We start from the raw sequence: 19,429 nt of genomic DNA on the forward strand, positions 1-19,429 counted from the left end.
CTGCTTTGTCTTATACCGTGTCTATCAAACACTTTGAAAACCTTTATGAAGGAAAGTTTACTCGAGAAAGATCTTTAAAGGCCGCAGTCTGACATATCAATCTAGGCAGGCCTGCAACAGGCTCTGAGCCTTTTTTAAATCACTGGATATTTTGAAACGTGATTTTTTTTCTATCTTTGTAACATTTTGCAATCAATCGGTTGATCGATGGATGTCACAACACATAGTTAGTTAAAAGTGTGGTGAAGTTATTATTTATGCAGACTTCCGCTGTTGCAATTAAAAGTAAAAAATAAAGAATGGAGAATAAAAACATGAAATGACAAACGGAAAGGAACATAAAATGCATGAAAATAGCAGCAGGGTTAAAACAGTGTCGTGTAGTTTAAAAGTCATACATAAAAACATTTAGTATAATACAAAAAACAAAAAAGAAGCAGAGCCGTGCGGGATTTGTTCAGCAACCTGATAGTTGCTAGATAAGTCTGTTATTGTGGCTCCTGATACTCAACACAGTAATTACCTACAGAAACTGGACAAAACTCACAACTCAAGCTGCTCTTGTGGCTCGGCCAGTAATAACTGTACAGCCAAAGGCTAAAACATTCCACTGTCATGGGCTGGCTGTACTTTTCATTTCAAAGTAGAGATACAATTGTACTGTTATTTTTCTAACTGTTAATTTGTAGTGGTGGAAACTAAGTAACTAATTACATTTACTCAAGTACTGTACAGTAACATTTTTAGGTACTTTTACCTCAGAGGCAAATATTGTACTTTTACTCCGCTAGAATTATTTGAAAACTTTAGTTACTAGTTACTTTGCAGATATAAATTATTATATTTTAAAACATGCATTAACCACTTCAGCCCTATTTTTTTTCTTTTTTTGGAAAATAGCCGATCTACAAGCTCACAACGCATCGCATCGCAACGCTCGCGTTGTGAGCTTGTAGATCTGCTATTTTCAAACATTTTAGTACTTTTACTTAAATATTTAATTCCGGACTTTTACTTGTAACAGAATATTTCTACAATGCAGTATTGATACTTTTACTTAAGTAAGAAATGTGCAGAATATCTTATCCATGCCTGGTTGCACCACCACTGTACCATTCCACTTACGGCAGTGGTTCTCAAAGTGGGGTCCAGGGACCCCCAGGGGTCCTTGAGGAGGTTCCAGGGCAATCCCCAGCAAAATGAGGAATAGTTTAAAATTGTTTAAAGTAAAATAAAGCTGAAATGCTTAAGCTCTATTTTATTGTCCAACTATTCTAAAATAGCTGATCTACAAGCTCACGCAACCCACAGTTTGAGCACCGTCCCCATTGGCCCGTTCCATAATCCATCCCTGCTTCAGTGGATCTACTAAACTATTTTGATTATAGTCTCTCATTGTAGTTCCATCACTTTAAATCTTCCCTTGTATAAATGTTTGTAGTTTATTGTCACATTAACCCATTAAGACAAGGGAACGCATCTGTGTCATTTTAAGATTTCTTTGGCTATTCAAAAATAGCAGATCTACAAGCTCATTGTGCGGCACCGAGTGCCGCGCTATGAGCTTGTAGATCTGCTATTTTTGAAAAATCGTGAACATTTGTGCAACTCTTTGAATAGATATTTTTTAAAGCGTACATTTGTAACTCAAATCTTTGCTACTGGGGGGTCCCTGGAACTAAATGTTTTGAGATATTTTTAATCTTTTATATAAATAAAAAAAAAATGTTAAAAGATCAGCCGGGTCAAACTGAGTGCTTTGCTTGACTGGGACAAAAAATGGTCAGAAAAGCAAAAGGTTGCGTCTTTTTTTGGGTAAGCGAGGCCTTGCAGGTCACGGGAGGGAGGAAGGGGTCCTGGGAGAAAAGCAGCCCCCCCCCGCAGATATAACAGAACAGTGGGGCTGGGTGGGTGCTTGGTGGTGGGATGGGCGCAGGAGGAGGAGGGGAGCAGCAGGATGGGGATCAGGTTCGGGTTTCACCTCCACTGGGGGTCTAGGGGGCCGGACTGCTACTTTCTGAATATACAAACGACACTAGGAGGCAGGGTGGACATAAAACCGCGCTGCTTTGCCCTGACGCGGTGGGTTCAGAGTGCTGGCAGTTTGGGGCCCCGCGTTTTTGGATTCCACTAAAGATTCGGGAAAGGGTTTCTGACTGCATGGTTCTATCAAGTCTCTGAATATCTGGGAAGAACACCAGCTCACCACCGCCACCACCTACACCACTGCAACAACCCAACTGAGTCTCTCAGTTTTATTTCTGCACCCCCAAGGCACCCTGTGCATGTCTAACATTTAGACATGTTCAGCTTTGTGGATTCAAGGACTGTCCTGCTACTCGTAGCGTGTCAGGTGGTTTTACTAGCCGTTGTCAGATGTCAAGAGGAGGATGACCGTAAGTTGAACACGTTAATAACTCGTAAATTTTCACGCTGCAAAAAGAAAGGTCTGGGGATTTGTTGCGCTGATGACTGGCTGATGATTGTTTTTTTTTACCAGTTTAATTGTATTTTCCAGCCCAGAACAATAGATCTAAAGCAAAGACAGACAGTGGCATGGAGTAAAATAAGAAGAAAATGGATTTGCTTTGGCTTCTTTTATATTTGTATTCTTATGTAGAGCAACATCTCAATTTAGGCAACATATTATTGCCAACCGGCTGCTGGGAAGCAGCCGGTTGGCAATAATATGTTGCCTAAATTGAGATGTCTTGTTTCGTTATGACCTCTTATTAATTAAAGGCTATTTCATGCATTTAAAAAAAAAATGGATCTTGTTATAGTGATGAAAAGCAGTGAGCAGGTTGTTGTTTTGGAGGACAGGGGTCCCTGACAGGAGCAGAGGTGAGGCTGTCAGGGTCCATCTGTGAGGAATGGAGCACCAGGTAACAGGTGAACAAGCATCCTTTTGTTCACCTGGTGGCTCTGGGTCTGATTGGTTTTCTGCTCGCTTGTTGTGAAACTTCTTAAACCCCAGCTGACAGTTCTGTAGATCTTTATGGATTTCATGGGCAAGAAACCAGTGTTTTTTTTTGCTACTTAAAACCTTTATACTTAGTTGAGCGAAGTCCCCCCAGGGCTCTGTGCAAGGCCCCCTCCTGTTTTCCCTCTACACTGAATATCTTCGGTGAAATTAGCTCAATCTACAAGCTCACAACGTATGCTTGTATTTAGTTTTTTTTGCCAAATGTTTGCCCCCTGAACAGGCAGGGACGCTAGGGTTCATGTGGTTAAACACCATCTTTTTGTCACATTCTAGAGGACCCCCCCCCCTCCTCTTTCCTGCACATTTCATAAAGAGATGCCTACTTTTTGGAAGCTATTTGAAACGAGGGCTTTGTTGTTAATTAATTACGTCTAGGGGCTAAACCGGAGTCACGGGTTGTGGCTCTCGTAGAGTTGGGGTTTCCTAATGCGAGGTGACGGGGTCAGACATTGCTTGACCTTTAGACTAGCAGGCTCAAAGGGGAGCAGCAAGAGGAGTGGCAAGTTTGTAATTCCATCACGGGCAGAACCTACGGGCAACACAGCAGAGATTATGAAAGATGGACGTGAAGATAGATTTTTAGACAGAGGTTAACAAACCCTGTGTGATGAAGCTGCACTTTCAGCACATTATTCTGCCTTTTTTCTGCATTTTCAGCACATTTTATGCCATCCTAGTATCCATTAGCTTTTATCAAACGCATGACATCCCAAATTAAATTAAAAGTTAGGAACAGGGGGAGAACAAGGGAACTCTTTTGCAAAAGGACCCAAAGCCACTGCTTTGCCGTACAGAGCTGCAGGTTAAACGCGACCTTGTAACGCGTACGTGCTAAGAATCAATTTCACATAAACGCTCGATAAACAAATAGCGGCATTTAGAGAGTATGGCTGGGGGGGACCTGTATACACATGACACAAGCTGGCCATTCTTAAATATCCCCCGTGTGTTTGAACTGGCTCTTGACACAGCTACCACGTCCAGATGCCGGAGATTTTTTTTTAGAAGGAGCTCCTTGTTGACTTAAGGCAGCAGCTTGTCAATTGTGCACAGTCTCTCCTCATGGCTGTGAGAGAGGTTCATTCATGAGCTCCGGAGTGTAGCACCGCAGGGCCTACAGGTTAAACACACAGCCTGGAATACCTTGAATAGCCTCACACTTAACCACTTGAGCCCTGGCCTCCCTTATTCTGAGGCAAACATTTGGTGAAAATGGCAGATGTACGAGCTCAAAAGTCATTGCAAACCGGCTATTTTCAGCTAAGGTATTTAGTGTAGAGGGGGAAAAAGCAGGGGGCTTTGAATAGACCCCTATGCATGGGTTTAAGTGGTTTTAAATGCCATCTTTTGTTGGTATAACACTAATGCTATAGAATTATCTGTATAGGGACCGGAAATTCAACTGAATTCTTCAAATATTGCTATTTGTTTGTTTGTTTCCTCATATGAGCTTCAGTGCAAAATGGAATAGAACTGTACGGCAAAAAAAGAAGGTGCCCAACTCAACACCATTGATAGGAAGGGCTCTTATTAGCTGCTAATCAGGGGGTTCAGTCAGTGTGAATTAAAGATACGACACGCAACCTATTTATCAGCAAACAGTACAACATGATGCATTATGCATTGATGAGAACTCTCTGGAAATGTTGTTTTTCTCAGGAAGCAATATGAATGCTAAAATGTTCTCCGCTTCAATCAATGCTTATTATGTTGTGTTGGTTTGTGTAATATGTGATATGATATGATATGACATGTTATGATGCAAAGTGATACTTCCTATTCATACAGGCGCATGTAAAAACAACTTGAATATTGTGGAAAACTTCATTTGTGTATAAGAAATATGACCCAAATTCATCCAAGAAAGCATAATGTCATGTTAAAAAATATATATTATTATTGGGATTGGCAATTTAAGGAATTCATTCATTACGGGTGGACTTTTAAGATATTTTGAGATGGTGGATGTTTAGATTTTCATGTGTGCCATAATCATCAAGATTAAAACGTAGGGCTTGAAATATTTCACGTCATGAATCTAGAATACATGACACGTTCACTTTTTCAATCACATTATACATTGATGAACCTTTCCATGATATTCAGAATGTTTTGACAATCACCTGTAGCCTATATGCTTTATGCTGCTGTGTGCGCTGTGCACAGCGAGGCTTTGTTTGCAGAAAGATAACTTTGATATCTTTCTCTCTCTCTCTTCCCACATACCTCACCTCATGTTCACCCCCCCTCATCCCTCTCTTAAACCACACCCCCTCCATGTTCCCACCCACTTTGTATGACTCCTCCCACTTCCTCAATTTACCCCCCGCCCTCCAACCTCATCCTTCAATCTCTATAACAACCATTTATGCTGTGTCACTAAACTACTTTCTTCTCTCTCAACACTTTCTCATCCCAACCCTATGTCCACCATCCCTGCCCGTTGCTGTCTGTCTGTCTGTCTGTCTGTCTTTCTGCCTTCATGTCTGTCTGCCCGCTTGTCACACTGCCCCCTGGTGGTCCCAACAACCACAGAGGAGGCGGGCGGCTGCATCCAAGATGGCCACCACTATAACGATAAGGATGTGTGGAAGCCCGAGCCGTGTCGCATCTGTGTGTGCGATAGCGGGTCGGTTCTGTGCGATGAGATCATCTGCGAGGAGATGAAAGAGTGTGCCAACCCCGTCTTCTCGTCCGGAGAGTGCTGCCCTATCTGCCCTGCTGATGCCACCGCTCCCATCGGTTGTGATTTATTTATTAACGCCGATATAAATAAATTACTCTCTGACTTACTTGCATCTCACCCTGGCTAACACTTTGGATGGGGAACTAACTGTCTGAGGACATGGGCCTCGATCCTCCCTGAGGCCTGCTGTCATCGATTCTGGTCTACTCTTTACACAGTAAAATCCTGGATGTTAATTCAACTCTGAGAGGGTACACACTCCCAAAGTGTGCAACTGGAATAAACTGGGAGTGTGCAAATGGCTCAAAGTTACATGCCTTTTTTGGGTCCATTTGTTCACTCCCATAGTTAAATTAACCCTCAGGATTTGACTGTGTACACATGTATGTTTATTTAAGACATGAGGTTCTCCATTCATTCCAAAGTGGCCCTTTTTTCCTGCCTGCTTACACATTGAAACGGAGCACTAAGGGCTAATTTATACAGATCTTCATCTGGAAGACGTGATGAATGTCATCACGGTTTTCACATGAAAATCAGTTTAGCACCAAAGTATAAATTAGGTTTAAGAAGCTGTGTTCCCCTGGAAGTCTAAGATGGGTCTCTACTCTGTATCTGTTTGTTCTCATTTCAATTAGAGATGACAGAGATGAAGCCCGTAATCTCTTTCTTAGATGGATCCTATAGCCTTGGAGCAAGACTGACAAGAGATTAATTTTTTATTGATTCTGACATTTATGTATCTCTCATAATCAATTAAATCATTCTCTCTCAGTCTTGGTCCAAGGCTAGATGGGTGCTATCCATATAGCTTTGCATCAGTTAGTCAGAGATTGGTGGATTTGTATATTGTTAGATTGGTAAATGTGATGCCCAACATCAATCCAACCATTATCTTTAATGACTTAATCTCACCACTCAGTATGGTCAAACGCGTCAAATGCTTTTAGCCTGACGTATACTCCACAGTGCGACAGCTGTCGCTTGCTGACACCTTCATCCGATGGAGTGCACAGTAGGCTTCAGGCCTTTTGAAGGACCACTGTATTACTGTGGTATTTTTAGAAGCACCAGTTGCTCACGTGACAGGATGTCATAATATGACACTTCCTGACACGGAAGTCTTGACGTTACATTCATGTGGTTTGTGGATAAATTAATTCACTTATCTGAAGAAAAAAATGCTTTAGCTGAATCTGGCATTATAGGTGAACATTTTCATAAATAGCGAACATAGCAAGATATACAAGCTCACAGCGCGCCATGATGTGACACGTTGTGAGCTTGTAGATTGCTGCACGACACCATAGTACAAAAAAGTATAGAATAGGGATTAAGTGATTAATTGAGCTGTCAATGATACAACATTTTGCACACACGTTATAATACACCTCATTTACATATCAGCTGTGTACTTTGACTTCTTTCATTATTCAAATTTTTTGCAATACTGATTTGACCCAAAACGCTTTCTAATCCATCCAACCATGAGAACCATATAAGGTTCTCATGGCTTGGTCTCTGCTGGCTTCTTGCTTCAACCCATTAAATTGCAGAGCTTATCATTAAATGCATCTGGATGGGTTCTATGCACAGGGTTTGGTGAATGATCTCTGACTGCTGAAATGGTCAGAATAGTGTGCCTATTCTGGGGTTTACATTCAGTGGAAATAGCCAAATATAGCCGATCTACAAGCTCACAATGTGTCACAATGCCACACGTTGTGAACTTGGCTATTTTTGAGCTTTGCTCCTGGCTATTTTTAGCTAAGAGAATTGGTGTGAGAAGTGGATGAAGTATATGTGGTTTAAATGGTTAACCACTTTCAACCTGCATACCGGTTTGTTTACACGTCATTATAGGCTTTAGTCTTTAAAGAAATGTCAACCATTTTAAAAATACTTTTTCAAAAATACCCAAAATAGCGGACCTAGAAGCACACAACATGTTTTGATTTGATTATTAAACATAAAAGCAGAACACTTTCACTGTCTGAGGTTTTACCATTTTTAACGTTGTTCTTTCTCTTCCATTGTCCATTCATCCACAACATCAGAGTCGATCGGTGGCAGGGTAAGACAATACCCTCATATTCACCCACAAACTGTACAATGTCAATAACAATGAACCAAGATAGGAATTGTTTAAGTCATTTTATTAAATACTTTTACTATGTAGCACTTTGAGATTTGCTTCAAATTATGTTATTATTATTATTATTATTATTATTATTATTATTGTTATTAGAATTGAATGGTAATATATTAGAACACTGGCTCTCAAACTTTTTAGTTTCAAAGACCCCCCAGTTTGATATGCATTAGGTCACTGACCCCGCATTTGATACAACTTTCTATTTCTTGGACTGCAATCTATAACATCCTCACTCTGAGAGTGTACGAAATGGAACCAAATCCATTTGGTTCCATTTCGTAAACTCTCTGAGTTTCAGCCCCGTAATACCCCAAGGACCCCTGGGGGTCCCCGAACCCCAGTTTGAGAACCACTGTATTAGAACCTCAAGTGAATGTGTTTCTGGAGGCACATCTCTCACGCTGTTCATGTGTTTTTATGAATCAGGGACAGAAAGGTGAACCAGGAGAGATCGCAGATGTAAGTATGATTTATGTTCAGTGTTTCATCATAATAAATGAATTAACCACTTCAACCCTAGCATACCTATTCTGGGACAAAAATCTGGGGGAAATAGCTGATCTACAAGATTGCAATGCGTGCGCATTGCAATCTTGTAGATCGTCTGTTTTCTGCAAAGACAATTTTACTTTAGAGGGGAAAAGGTAGAGGGATAGGTGCCTTGAGGGACTCCGTCAATGAAGTATAGGGTTTTCAGTGGTTAATGTTTTAACAGTGTCACATGGCCAATACTCACTTTAAAAACTATGGAAATACCACCAAACATTTATTTTATGCTTCTACTACAGTACATGAAATCACATTATGCCCCAGTCGTTTTTATGCTGCAGTGTCTCATATTTAATTTCTATTTGTATGCCTATTATTTGCTGCCTCATGTCCTGGCAGATCTTTTTATGTACGTAGACTTTTGTACAAAAATAGATTTAAAGCTACAGATGTAGCTGCAAACTCGTGAATGTACAACCAACCAACATTCCCCTGTTCATGGATTAGGCCAATTAATTTCTCATTCTTATTTCATTTCCATCTCTTTATGCTTCATCGTACAACGGTGTGGGAAAATAGCAGATCTATAAGCTTGCGTCGCGTCACATCTGCAACGCATGGCAAGCTTATTGATTTGCTATTTTCAGCGTACGACCAAAGTATAAATCAGCCTTATTTCTGATAAGGGCTTAAAACTGTGATTCTAACGGGAAGAAGCCCTGCATTCCTCAGACATAATCAACCCACACTAAATCCTTCTTAATACCCATTAGTTACTTTCTTTGTAAGTCTCCACGGCAAGTGAACAAAGCCCTGCCTAATAGAGCTGGTGTTTTGATCTACATTTATCCTGTCAAATGACATCCGCGTCACGCTGCGCCTTTTTTAGTTGAATTTTCACTGGAAGAGAAATGTCCTTGAAAGAATGCTGTTCAAAAACCATGAACACACCATGAAATATGAATGTTGATCAGTGGTGGAAGAAGTACTCAGATATTTTACTTAAGTAAAAGTAGCGATACCACACTATGAAAATACTCTGTTACAAGTAAAAGGCCTGTGCACAAAATGTTACTTGAGTAAAAAGTACAAAAGTATTGGCATCAAAATATACTTAAAGTACCAAAAGTAAAAGTACTAAAATGTTTGAAAATAGCAGATCTACAAGCTCACAACGCGTTGCGATGCGGCGCGTTGTGAGCTTGTAGATCGGCTTTTTCAAATAGCCTAGGTATAAAATAGGGATAAAGTGGTTAATGTATGCTTTATAATATAATGATTTATATCTGCAAAGTAACTAGTAACTAAAGTTTTCAAATAATTAAAAGTAAAAGTTAAAGTAAGTAAAATTACAATATGTGCCTCTGAGATGTAGTGGAGTAGAAGTAAAAGTACTTAAGTACATTATATACTTTATAAATATACGTTATTTTACACCACTGATCTTGATTTTAGTCTTTTATATCAGCCAGCAAAACAATTGATCAAAGCCTTCTTTTTTCTTTCTCTCATATGTAGGTCGTAGGACCTAAAGGACCAGCAGGCCCAATGGTAAGTATTACTCAGAACTCTTGTTTTGTGTTATTTTAATGGAGCTTTTATGTTGATATTATTGGTATAGATAACCTAAAGTTGCAGCTGGATGCATATTCCACAACTCATACCTGGGCTGTGTTTGTTGGCATAGTTTATGGGTGCATGATGCATTTTATTCTGAATAGCAGGTTTATATAGATTATTATGATTTTTACATCTGTCTGAGACAACATGCATTTGTTCTTTTGTTAGGGGCCCTCAGGAGAGCAGGGACCACGCGGAGACGCCGGCCTGAAGGGAGATAAGGTGAGGAACAATTTTGCAATGTATTATTTAGGCATACAGCAGATGCTCTTAAATGCAGAGTGATTTATTACGTGAGGTAACGCATAACATGCATAGAAATAGTCATCTAGGATCACAGGTAAACCAAGAGCCTATCATCAGTCTAAACAGTATAAACGATAAATAACCTAAAAGATCCTTGAAATTAAAAATGCTGTAGTCCCTTGTCACTGCTAAATCGATGTAAAAAATGTGCAGCAGCACCCCCTACTTACCCACCCACCCCACTGATGAAATAGGGTCCCGGGGAGGGGGGCATAGCCCCAGGCACCAAAAAGTCTTGGTCCGGCCCACAGGGCCGGACCAAGACTTTTTGGTGCCTGGGGCTCCCCCACTGAACAGACACACCTGACCAACCTGTAGGAGGAGTCACTATACTGCAGTGACAGAGACCACTGGTTCTCAATCTGACCCACAGATGACAGTATAGTGACAATTTTATGACTTTTAAGACCTTCTTAATACCTAAAAAGAAAAAAAGATCATTACTGCATCAAAAGTAATCAACAAACTATACTATAAAAACTGGTCAAACATTGGCCAAATTGTCAAATGATATAAGAAATAGGCAAAGATTTCGAAAATAGCTGATTTATCTGATTATTTTATCATAAATATCATAAGTGTCCTGTTCTTTCATAAATAAGGTTAATAATTGCATTGAAGGAGGCATGAGCTCAGTTCTGGGCTCTCCCAAGGCTGGCAGAGGGAGAGTAGCGCCCGGAATTACATAGGCAATTGGCACTGGGTGAAAAAATGGGTTACAAAATTGTGGGATAAAAAATGTAAGTAAAATAAATAAATAAGGTTACAACATTATTCAATGTTGAAAGAATAGATTCACCATCATCTATCACAGTGGTTCACAAACCTTATAGCTCAGGACCCAAAAGGGAAATCAGAAGTTTGCCCGGGACCCAAACTAGTGCAAATAGCAGATCTACAAGCTCACAATGCAAAGCTTCGTGCAGCGTTGCGAGTTTGCAAGTCTGCTATTTTCACTATTTCTTAAACATTTGTTTTCTAATTTAGGGAATTTCTTTGATTACTTTTTATTTTATTCATGAAATTGTTTTTTGAAAAATGTCAGAATTTGTTCTGTGGAAATCTTTACAAAATGTTTTAAAAATAACAATTAATGAAAACATTTTGGAAACAAAAAATAAAGGGAAATTCACTCACGACCCACGAAAATAGATCCGCGAAACAACTGTTTAGGAAACAGTGATCTATCACACTGATTCTCAACTCCGGGAACCATTTGGGTTCTATTTGTACCCTCTCAGAGTTAAATGAACACTGAGGATTTGACAGTGTAGATTGGTTGTCCCAGAGACACACATTGTATCAAACTAGTATAGCACTGATCAGAGCACTGAGTCATGTGATGCTTGGCCAATCAAATCCGGATGTTACGTTGGTGACGCCCACCAGTGGTGGAAAGTAACTACATGTACTCAATTACTGTACTTCAGTACAATTTTGAGGTATTTGTACTTTACTTGAGTATTGCCAATTTCCAACATTTCGGCCATTAGAAAATAGCCGTTCTACAAGCTCACAATGCGGATTTGTTCCTCCTCACAATTATTACATAATCGCTTAATCGCTATTAATTGAGATAATCGCAATATTTTTTTGCATAATCATCATTATCATCATAATCATTTCCATGTTGAAAGTGTTTAATATATTTTCTAACATTTTCAAAAATAGTGGAAATGGCAGATCTACAAGCTCAAAACACGATTTGAACTTGTAGATCCGCTACTTTTCATGTATTTTGTTTGTATAAAATTATTAAATTGTGTAAGTTATTTGTCATATCTGCCCTGATGTGCACCTTTTGTTTTACGAAGCCCTAAAAGCCAAACAGAAATGTAATCTTATTCATAATGATCCAATAATGTTCAACGACAGAAACGCAATTCAATCGTTATTTCATTTGAACGACAATTAATCGTCAAGTGAAATATCACAATCGTGACTAACAGCCCTAACCTCTTCCTCTCTTTTCCCTAGGGAAATATCGGACCAAGAGGCAGAGATGGTGAGCCCGGCACCCCAGGGAACCCAGGACCCCACGGACCCCCAGGACCCTCTGGAACCCCAGGACTTGGAGGGGTGAGTCAGCCTTTTAGAGACACGAACCACAATATAATTGTATTGATACCTATTTTGGGCATGTCATTATAGGCGAAAACTTCCAAAAACTTCCAAAACCTATCAAAAATCCCTGGCAAAAATAGGGAAAATCTCAAGCTCATAACGTGTTGCATTGTGAGCTTGTAGATTTATTTCCTATTTTCCCTATTTCTTTGTACTACACCGTTGTGTGATGAAAAATAAGGCTTATCGATTTGTTGATATATAAAAATGTAATGTAAAAAAAAAATAATGTAAATAAATAAACGCACTTCCAATATTTGATTAATCAAAATGGTAATCGTCAATTGATGGAATAAATCGCTGAGAGCTGCCAGCTGCCAGCTGCCAGCCAATGTCCATGGTATGGACCAGTTTTGCCAGATTTTGCGAGAGAAATAAACAACCAGGTGTATGAAAACAAGCCCAAAAGAAGCGACTAACACATGAGCACTTTAACCCTATATACTGTACATCGGCTATTTGAAAATAGCTGATCTACATGCTTTGTGACGCGTTGTGAGCTTGTAGATCGGCTATTTTCAAAAACATCTTGAAAAAGACAACAAAACATTTTAACAACACAAATCTTGTATGGGGGTCCGTGGCTCAAAATATTTTCAGATGGGGGTCCGTGGACAAATGCATATATCATTTGGGGGTCCTTGACATGAAAACGTTTGAGAACCACTGGTTTAAAAAACAAACAAGCCCAAATAAGCAACTACACTTTAGAAACAAGCCCCAAAAAAACAAGCCCAAAGTCGCTTATATTTAGCAGACCTGGCAACACTGGTATGGACAGAGTGGACGGAGCTCACAGACAGTCCCATGCTCTTCTTTGACAGCTTGCTTGTAAAGGATTGTTACATTTTAGGTAAGAAATAGGCCATGCAGTTGCTCAATCTTTATAAATTTCCCATTTACAACAGCTATAAAAGAGAGAGAGTTGCACGCTTTAGTGCATACCTACTTCAGAGCATGGCGCTTCTGGTTGGCTGTCGCTCTGTCTAGTCGCCACACAACGGCAGCTTCCGGTTGGCTGTCGCTCCGTTTAGTCGCCACACAGTGGCAGCTTCCGGTTGGCTGTCGCTCCGTTTAGTCGCCACGCAGTGGCAGCTTCTGGTTGGCTGTCGCTCCGTCTAGTCTCCACACAGTGGCAGCTTCTGGTTGGCTGTCGCTCTGTCTAGTCGCCACACAGTGCCAGCTTTTGTTTGGCTGTCGCTCCATTTAGTCTCCACACAACGGCAAAGTTGAACTTTTATCAACTCTGAAGCTCCTCCTCCTGCCACGGTTTGGGAAAGCAGCGGCATACCGATGCTGGCGTGCATTATTCGGCGTCAGTGGGATTCTATGAACCCCCTGGAAAGATGTTATCAGGTCAATTACAGTGGTGGAAGAAGTACTCAGATATTTTACTTAAGTAAAAGTAGTAATACCACAATGTAAAAATACTCACACAAGTAAAAGGCCTGTGTTCAAACTGTTACTTGAGTAAAAGTACAAAAGTATTGGCATCAAAAAGTACTAACATTTTTTAAAATAGCAGATCTACAAGCTCACAATGTGTCGCGATGTGACGTGTTGTGAGCTTGTAGATCGGCTATTTTCAAATAGCCTATGTATAAAATAGGGCTGAAGTGGTTAATGTATGTTTGATAATATAATAATTTATATCTGCAAAGTAACTACTGTAGTAACTAAAGTTTTCAAAAAATTGTAGTGGAGCAAAAGTACAATATTTGCCTCTACGTAGTGGAGTAGAAGTAGAAGTAGAAGTCAGAAACTTGGAAATACTCCAGTAAAGTACAGTACTTGAGTAAATGTACTTAGTTACTTTACACCACTGGTCAATTGCAGTTCATATGGAACGAATAGCTACGAATAGCTAAAGAAACATCAAGAAAACCTATTCAGCTGACATAATTCCATTTAGGACATTTGCCGTAGCCAAAATATCTCACGTGATGAAAAAATTAATAATACACCCACTTTATTGTACTAGGAAATTGGAGATTATGTTAGACAAACAATTGTACCATGATTATTACGGTAGGGAATGATTCAGTTACCATGAAAAGCAGAGATTCAGTTAATATCATTCTTTATTGAAATGTAATGCCACACTAGGACACTTTGGGCCAACCAGGGGACTGCTAACCACTTAAACCCTAATTGACCGGCACTTGGTGCCGCGCTATGGTAGCCTGGGACCAGACGAATCTGCCAAATGCCCTCACGATTTGGGTCTGGCACCGCTCCGTTGTGAATCCATTTCCTGCTCCCGAAGTCTGGGGTGACCAATCAGGGCCCAGTATTCAAATATGGGAGACTGTAATTGGTAGTTGGTTGTAGTTCTAACCAATTGTGTCCAATTGTTTTGATCCCGCCCCTTGGGGAAAAAAACGTCCTCATAGAAGCACCAGACTCATATCCACGCAGTGATATAGTCTGTCTCGCGAGGCTAGCGCTATGGCCCCCACCAATGATCTAGGACACACGCGCCTGAGTTAAAGTCAAACGGTCAGATAGTGGCCGAGCTGTGCCAAAAGAAAGACACACACACACACACACACACACACACACACACACACACACACACACACACACACACACACACACACACACACACACACACACACTACACTGGTTTCTGGAATTTATACATAGATTATGATAACATGCCCAGAATAGGGATGCTACAGTATAGTGCTCCTGTCGTACTATATAGATTGAATAACATTTGTGTGTTTATTTAAATTGTGGGGTTTTTTTCTTCTTGTAGAACTTTGCTGCTCAGATGGCTGGTGGCTTCGATGAGAAGGCTGGAGGAGCTCAGATGGGAGTGATGCAAGGACCAATGGTATGGAACCATCCATGTACACAAGCAACATCTGCAATGTTTATTTATTTGTTAAACATATTTGAATGGACCCATATGGATCTGTTTTTTTTTTTGCACTTAGAATTAAATGAACAGTTTAGGGTGTATGTTTATCTCAGAAACATGACTTAATGTTTGGTAAATTATCACTTTTAGCTTTAGTCTGCAAGTGAGCACCAAAAACAATGCCATTAAGAATAGATCGTTGGGGTAGACCAGGGGTGAATATAGGTTAGCTGAACAGAAGACAGAAATACTGCCACCTAGTGGAATTTTATTGTATGATTACATCCAGTATTTGTACTCAACAGCTATCATTCATTGAAGTCCTCATATTACCTGAGAGGTGTTGTATAAGGTTATACATGATAACATTATCAGTGATGCTGACACTGAATGATAAAGTATTTGTTCAATCTATCTACTTTAGCCATTTTTTATCTGTTTTCCTTCATTCTTTTTGATTGATTTAATTTTGTTTTAATAAGTTGCAAACAGCGCAGCAAGAACAATTACGCAACCAATTCTAAAAGGATAACACAAGTAAAGCCTTGATGGCTTGTTTCTTGTGGTCCTGTTATTTTTTGGTTAAAAAATATGATTTATAAATTAATAATACCTGTCTTCTCTCTATCTTCCAGGGCCCTATGGGTCCCCGAGGGCCTCCTGGCCCATCTGGAGCTCCTGTAAGTATAACACACCTTTCACAAACACACATAATATTGTCGCTGTCGGGCAGAAACCTTTTTTCTCCATATTTCATATTTTTGAGTTTTTTTTTCATAAATCAATTTGTCGTATGCCAGTGTCACGCAAAATTAGCGAAAATAGCAAATCTACAGTACAAGCTCACAACCTACACGCTTGTAGATCTGCTATTTTTGCAAAACAATATATAATGAAAGATATACAAATATAATAAAATAATATATAGTAACAGTTCTGTACATATATCCACCCGACTGACGATACAAGAGATATAATATAAGAGCATAACCATTATAAGCTGGCATGATACTTTTTAAGCACTTTAGTTATATAGTTTAGTAGTTGACCGGGGTCACCCGCAGGGCTCTATTCATGGCCCCCTCCTTTTTCCCCTCTGAATCAAATCTCTTCACCAAAAATAACCAATCTGCAAGCTCACACAACCTGTCAAATTGCGTTGCATCGTGAGCTTGTAGATCTGCAATTTTTGGTTGAACCCCCCCCCCAGAATAGGGATGTGGTTAAAGATGCCTGTTTCAGTAACAATTCTTCTTTAAAAGTATTGACATTGTGACATTGGACTGATACTGTAATGCAGGGGTCTTCAAAAATGTTCAGGCCAAGGACCCCTTAGCTGAGAGGGAGATGAAGCAGGGACCCCCCGCCCCCTACATATTGTATAAAATAGTGTTTCATATTAAACTTTTTCATAGATTTCATAGATGGATTCATAGACTTGTTAGACAGCACTGTCATCAGTGTGTGTTGGATTCATGTTAATGTGTGTTTTCAGACCTTTAATCAGCTAAACCCTCAATACTTAGTAAACTTGAATTTGGCTCTGTACTTGGTCTGCTCTTTTTCCCCTCTACACCAAACCTCTTTGCCAAAAATGGACGATCTACAAGCTCACAAGGCCTCGCAGGCTTGTAGATCTGCTAACTTTTGGCTAAAGTTGTCCCCAGAATAGGGATGAGAGTAGGTTCAAGTGGTTAATGTAAATAAAGGTTCCTATCACACAAAGATGTGGTGGCCCCCCCTGTAGTAACTCTTAGGACTGGACCCCCTGTTGTAGACCCTTGCTTTAATGAATGCCTGCTGCCTCTGAAGCCATCATGTGATTTGTTGTGATGATGGATTTATTATCTTGTGAAAAAACAGTCAGCAGGGATGTTCACCTCATGCTGGGATGTTCACCAAATGAGTAAATGCCTCTCACTTTGTTCTGTTCTGCGCTCTCTCTCTCTCTCTCTCTCTCTCTCTCTCTCTCTCTCTCTCTCTCTCTCTATCTCTCTCTCTCTCTCTCTCCCTCCCCCCCCCAAAGGGCCCACAAGGTTTCCAAGGTAACCCTGGAGAGACTGGAGAGCCTGGCGCAGCGGTAAGTTTCAGCAGCAAAATATAGATAAACCTCTTAGTTATCTCTGGTGGTACAATACATTCACAATTTACAATTTAATACAGAGTGACTTACAGTAAGCTAGGTAAACACAAGGTAATACGCTGCCATTCTGGGATATGTCCTGTATGTCAGTGTGTCCCTCTTGTTAAATGTACATTGTACCTTTGTTAAGTCCCTCTATGATTAAATAAGCACTCGTAAATACACTGACAAAGGTTATATCTGAGTTGATTTTGTATCTAAATACTCAGTTACTTAAAAGAGCACTTCACTTCATTTTCAACCTTATATCTTCATATAATTGGTCCTCACTAATGCTCACTCTGTGTCTCATTGGTGGACTAATAGAGAGAAACGTGCCTGCCAGTGACATCATCGATGGTGATTTCAAGCTAATAGAAACTACAGCCTTTCTCTTTCCTGTAAAGTTAGCACGCTGAAATAGAAGCCATTGTCCTTGCATTGATTAAAAAAAGTATTAAATATGGTTTGAAATGACCAAAACTACCTACCAATGATGCAGGTTCAGACAGAAATGGTGCCATCTTATAATGAGCATTAGTGAGGACCAATTATATTAAGATAGTTTGAACATAGTGGTCCTTTAATTGAATACTGTCTCTGACTTGGTGGATCATAAAGGATCCTCTCTCGTGAGGTTGATCCAACCCTTCAGATGTCATCAAGCTGTCACATACAGTTACACCAAAACATGATATAGTGGACTGTACATTCTTAGGATCCAGTACACCAAAACATGACATAGTGGACTGTTAATTCTTCGGATACAGTACACCTAAACATGAGCATTAGTGAAGACCTATTACATGAAGATAGGTTGAAAATGGGTGAAGTCGTCCTTTAAGGCCAAATAAACAAGATGATGCATCTGGAACTGCTCACAATACCACTTCACTCAAGTGTTGTGATTTGCCAAACAGTTTAAGTTTTTATGTCCTCTATGGCATAGCAGTCAAACTGACATTCACATTATGTAATACAGAAGAGGGAAAAAATGGTTCATTCTTAGGATGCAGTACACCAAAACATGACATAGTGGACTGTTCATTCTTAGGATGCAGTACACCAAAACATGACATAGTGGACTGTTCATTCTTAGGATGCAGTACACCAAAACATGACATAGTGGACTGTTCATTCTTAGGATGCTGTACACCAAAACATGACATAGTGGACTGTTCATTCTTAGGATGCAGTACACCAAAACATGACATAGTGGACTGTTCAAGGATACAGTACACCAAAACATGACATAGTGGACTGTTCAAGGATACAGTACACCAAAACATGGGATAGTGGACTGTTCATTCTTAGGATGCAGTACACCAAAACATGACATAGTGGACTGTTCATTCTTAGGATGCAGTACACCAAAACATGAGATAGTGGACTGTTCATTCTTAGGATGCAGTACACCACAACATGACATAGTGGACTGTTCATTCTTAGGATGCTGTTATTATTATAAAAGATTAGACACGGCACACATGATGTGTCTAAACATAAGCTCACCTGTCACACACCTGTGTGCATATATGCCCATGTGCGTGTGTGTGGAACAAATGCAACATCTGTGATAATGTATGGTCTTTGTCTTTCATAACAGGGACCTCTGGGACCACGCGGCCCAGCCGGACCATCTGGGAAACCAGGAAGTGACGTACGTATTACGTTTTTAATCACTTCATCTTCCAGTGTTGGGAGCACCAGACAGACTGCTACACACAAGCATAAAGCCAATTAAAACACAAGCACAGATCATAGTGATGATGTCCCACTATACAATAATATTAGGCCATGAGGACCTAAATGTGCAAAGGAACCCAGTTTATATCATTACTGGCACATTTTGAGTCATCGATTTTATTTGGTGATTGTACATAAAAGAGTACTTTTTGTACATTATCACTTTGTGATGATTATACATCACCAAGGATGAAAACACAATAAAGCCCAAGGGCTAATATTCCATTTTGGTCCTCTGTTCATAAAAACGCCACACAACACAGAACAATACAATACAATACATGACAGTGCAACAACAAAGAAGAACAATGCATTTAAAGATTTAAAAA

The 19,429-nt window shown here is 39.9% G+C and overlaps 1 protein-coding gene and 1 long non-coding RNA gene across 2 annotated transcripts in view; one reads left to right on the forward strand and one right to left on the reverse strand.

Annotated features, from left to right (window-relative positions):
* LOC308096711 overlaps positions 1-19,429 on the reverse strand; it is a 776,952-nt gene that overhangs the window by 76,841 nt on the left and 680,682 nt on the right. The window lies entirely within an intron of this gene.
* col2a1a (collagen, type II, alpha 1a) overlaps positions 2,071-19,429 on the forward strand; it is a 50,097-nt gene continuing 32,738 nt past the window's right edge. The window contains exons 1-10 of the mRNA XM_080444220.1: positions 2,071-2,396; positions 7,730-7,746; positions 8,254-8,286; positions 9,835-9,867; positions 10,105-10,158; positions 12,220-12,321; positions 15,128-15,205; positions 15,868-15,912; positions 17,259-17,312; positions 18,961-19,014. Coding sequence (XP_080300346.1) covers positions 2,303-2,396; positions 7,730-7,746; positions 8,254-8,286; positions 9,835-9,867; positions 10,105-10,158; positions 12,220-12,321; positions 15,128-15,205; positions 15,868-15,912; positions 17,259-17,312; positions 18,961-19,014 — 564 coding nt within the window. The 5' untranslated portion in view covers positions 2,071-2,302. The remainder of the gene's footprint in view (positions 2,397-7,729; positions 7,747-8,253; positions 8,287-9,834; positions 9,868-10,104; positions 10,159-12,219; positions 12,322-15,127; positions 15,206-15,867; positions 15,913-17,258; positions 17,313-18,960; positions 19,015-19,429) is intronic.

This window comes from Gymnoscopelus braueri (assembly GCF_963280865.1).
Source record: "Gymnoscopelus braueri genome assembly, chromosome: 12".
NCBI lineage: Eukaryota > Metazoa > Chordata > Actinopteri > Myctophiformes > Myctophidae > Gymnoscopelus > Gymnoscopelus braueri.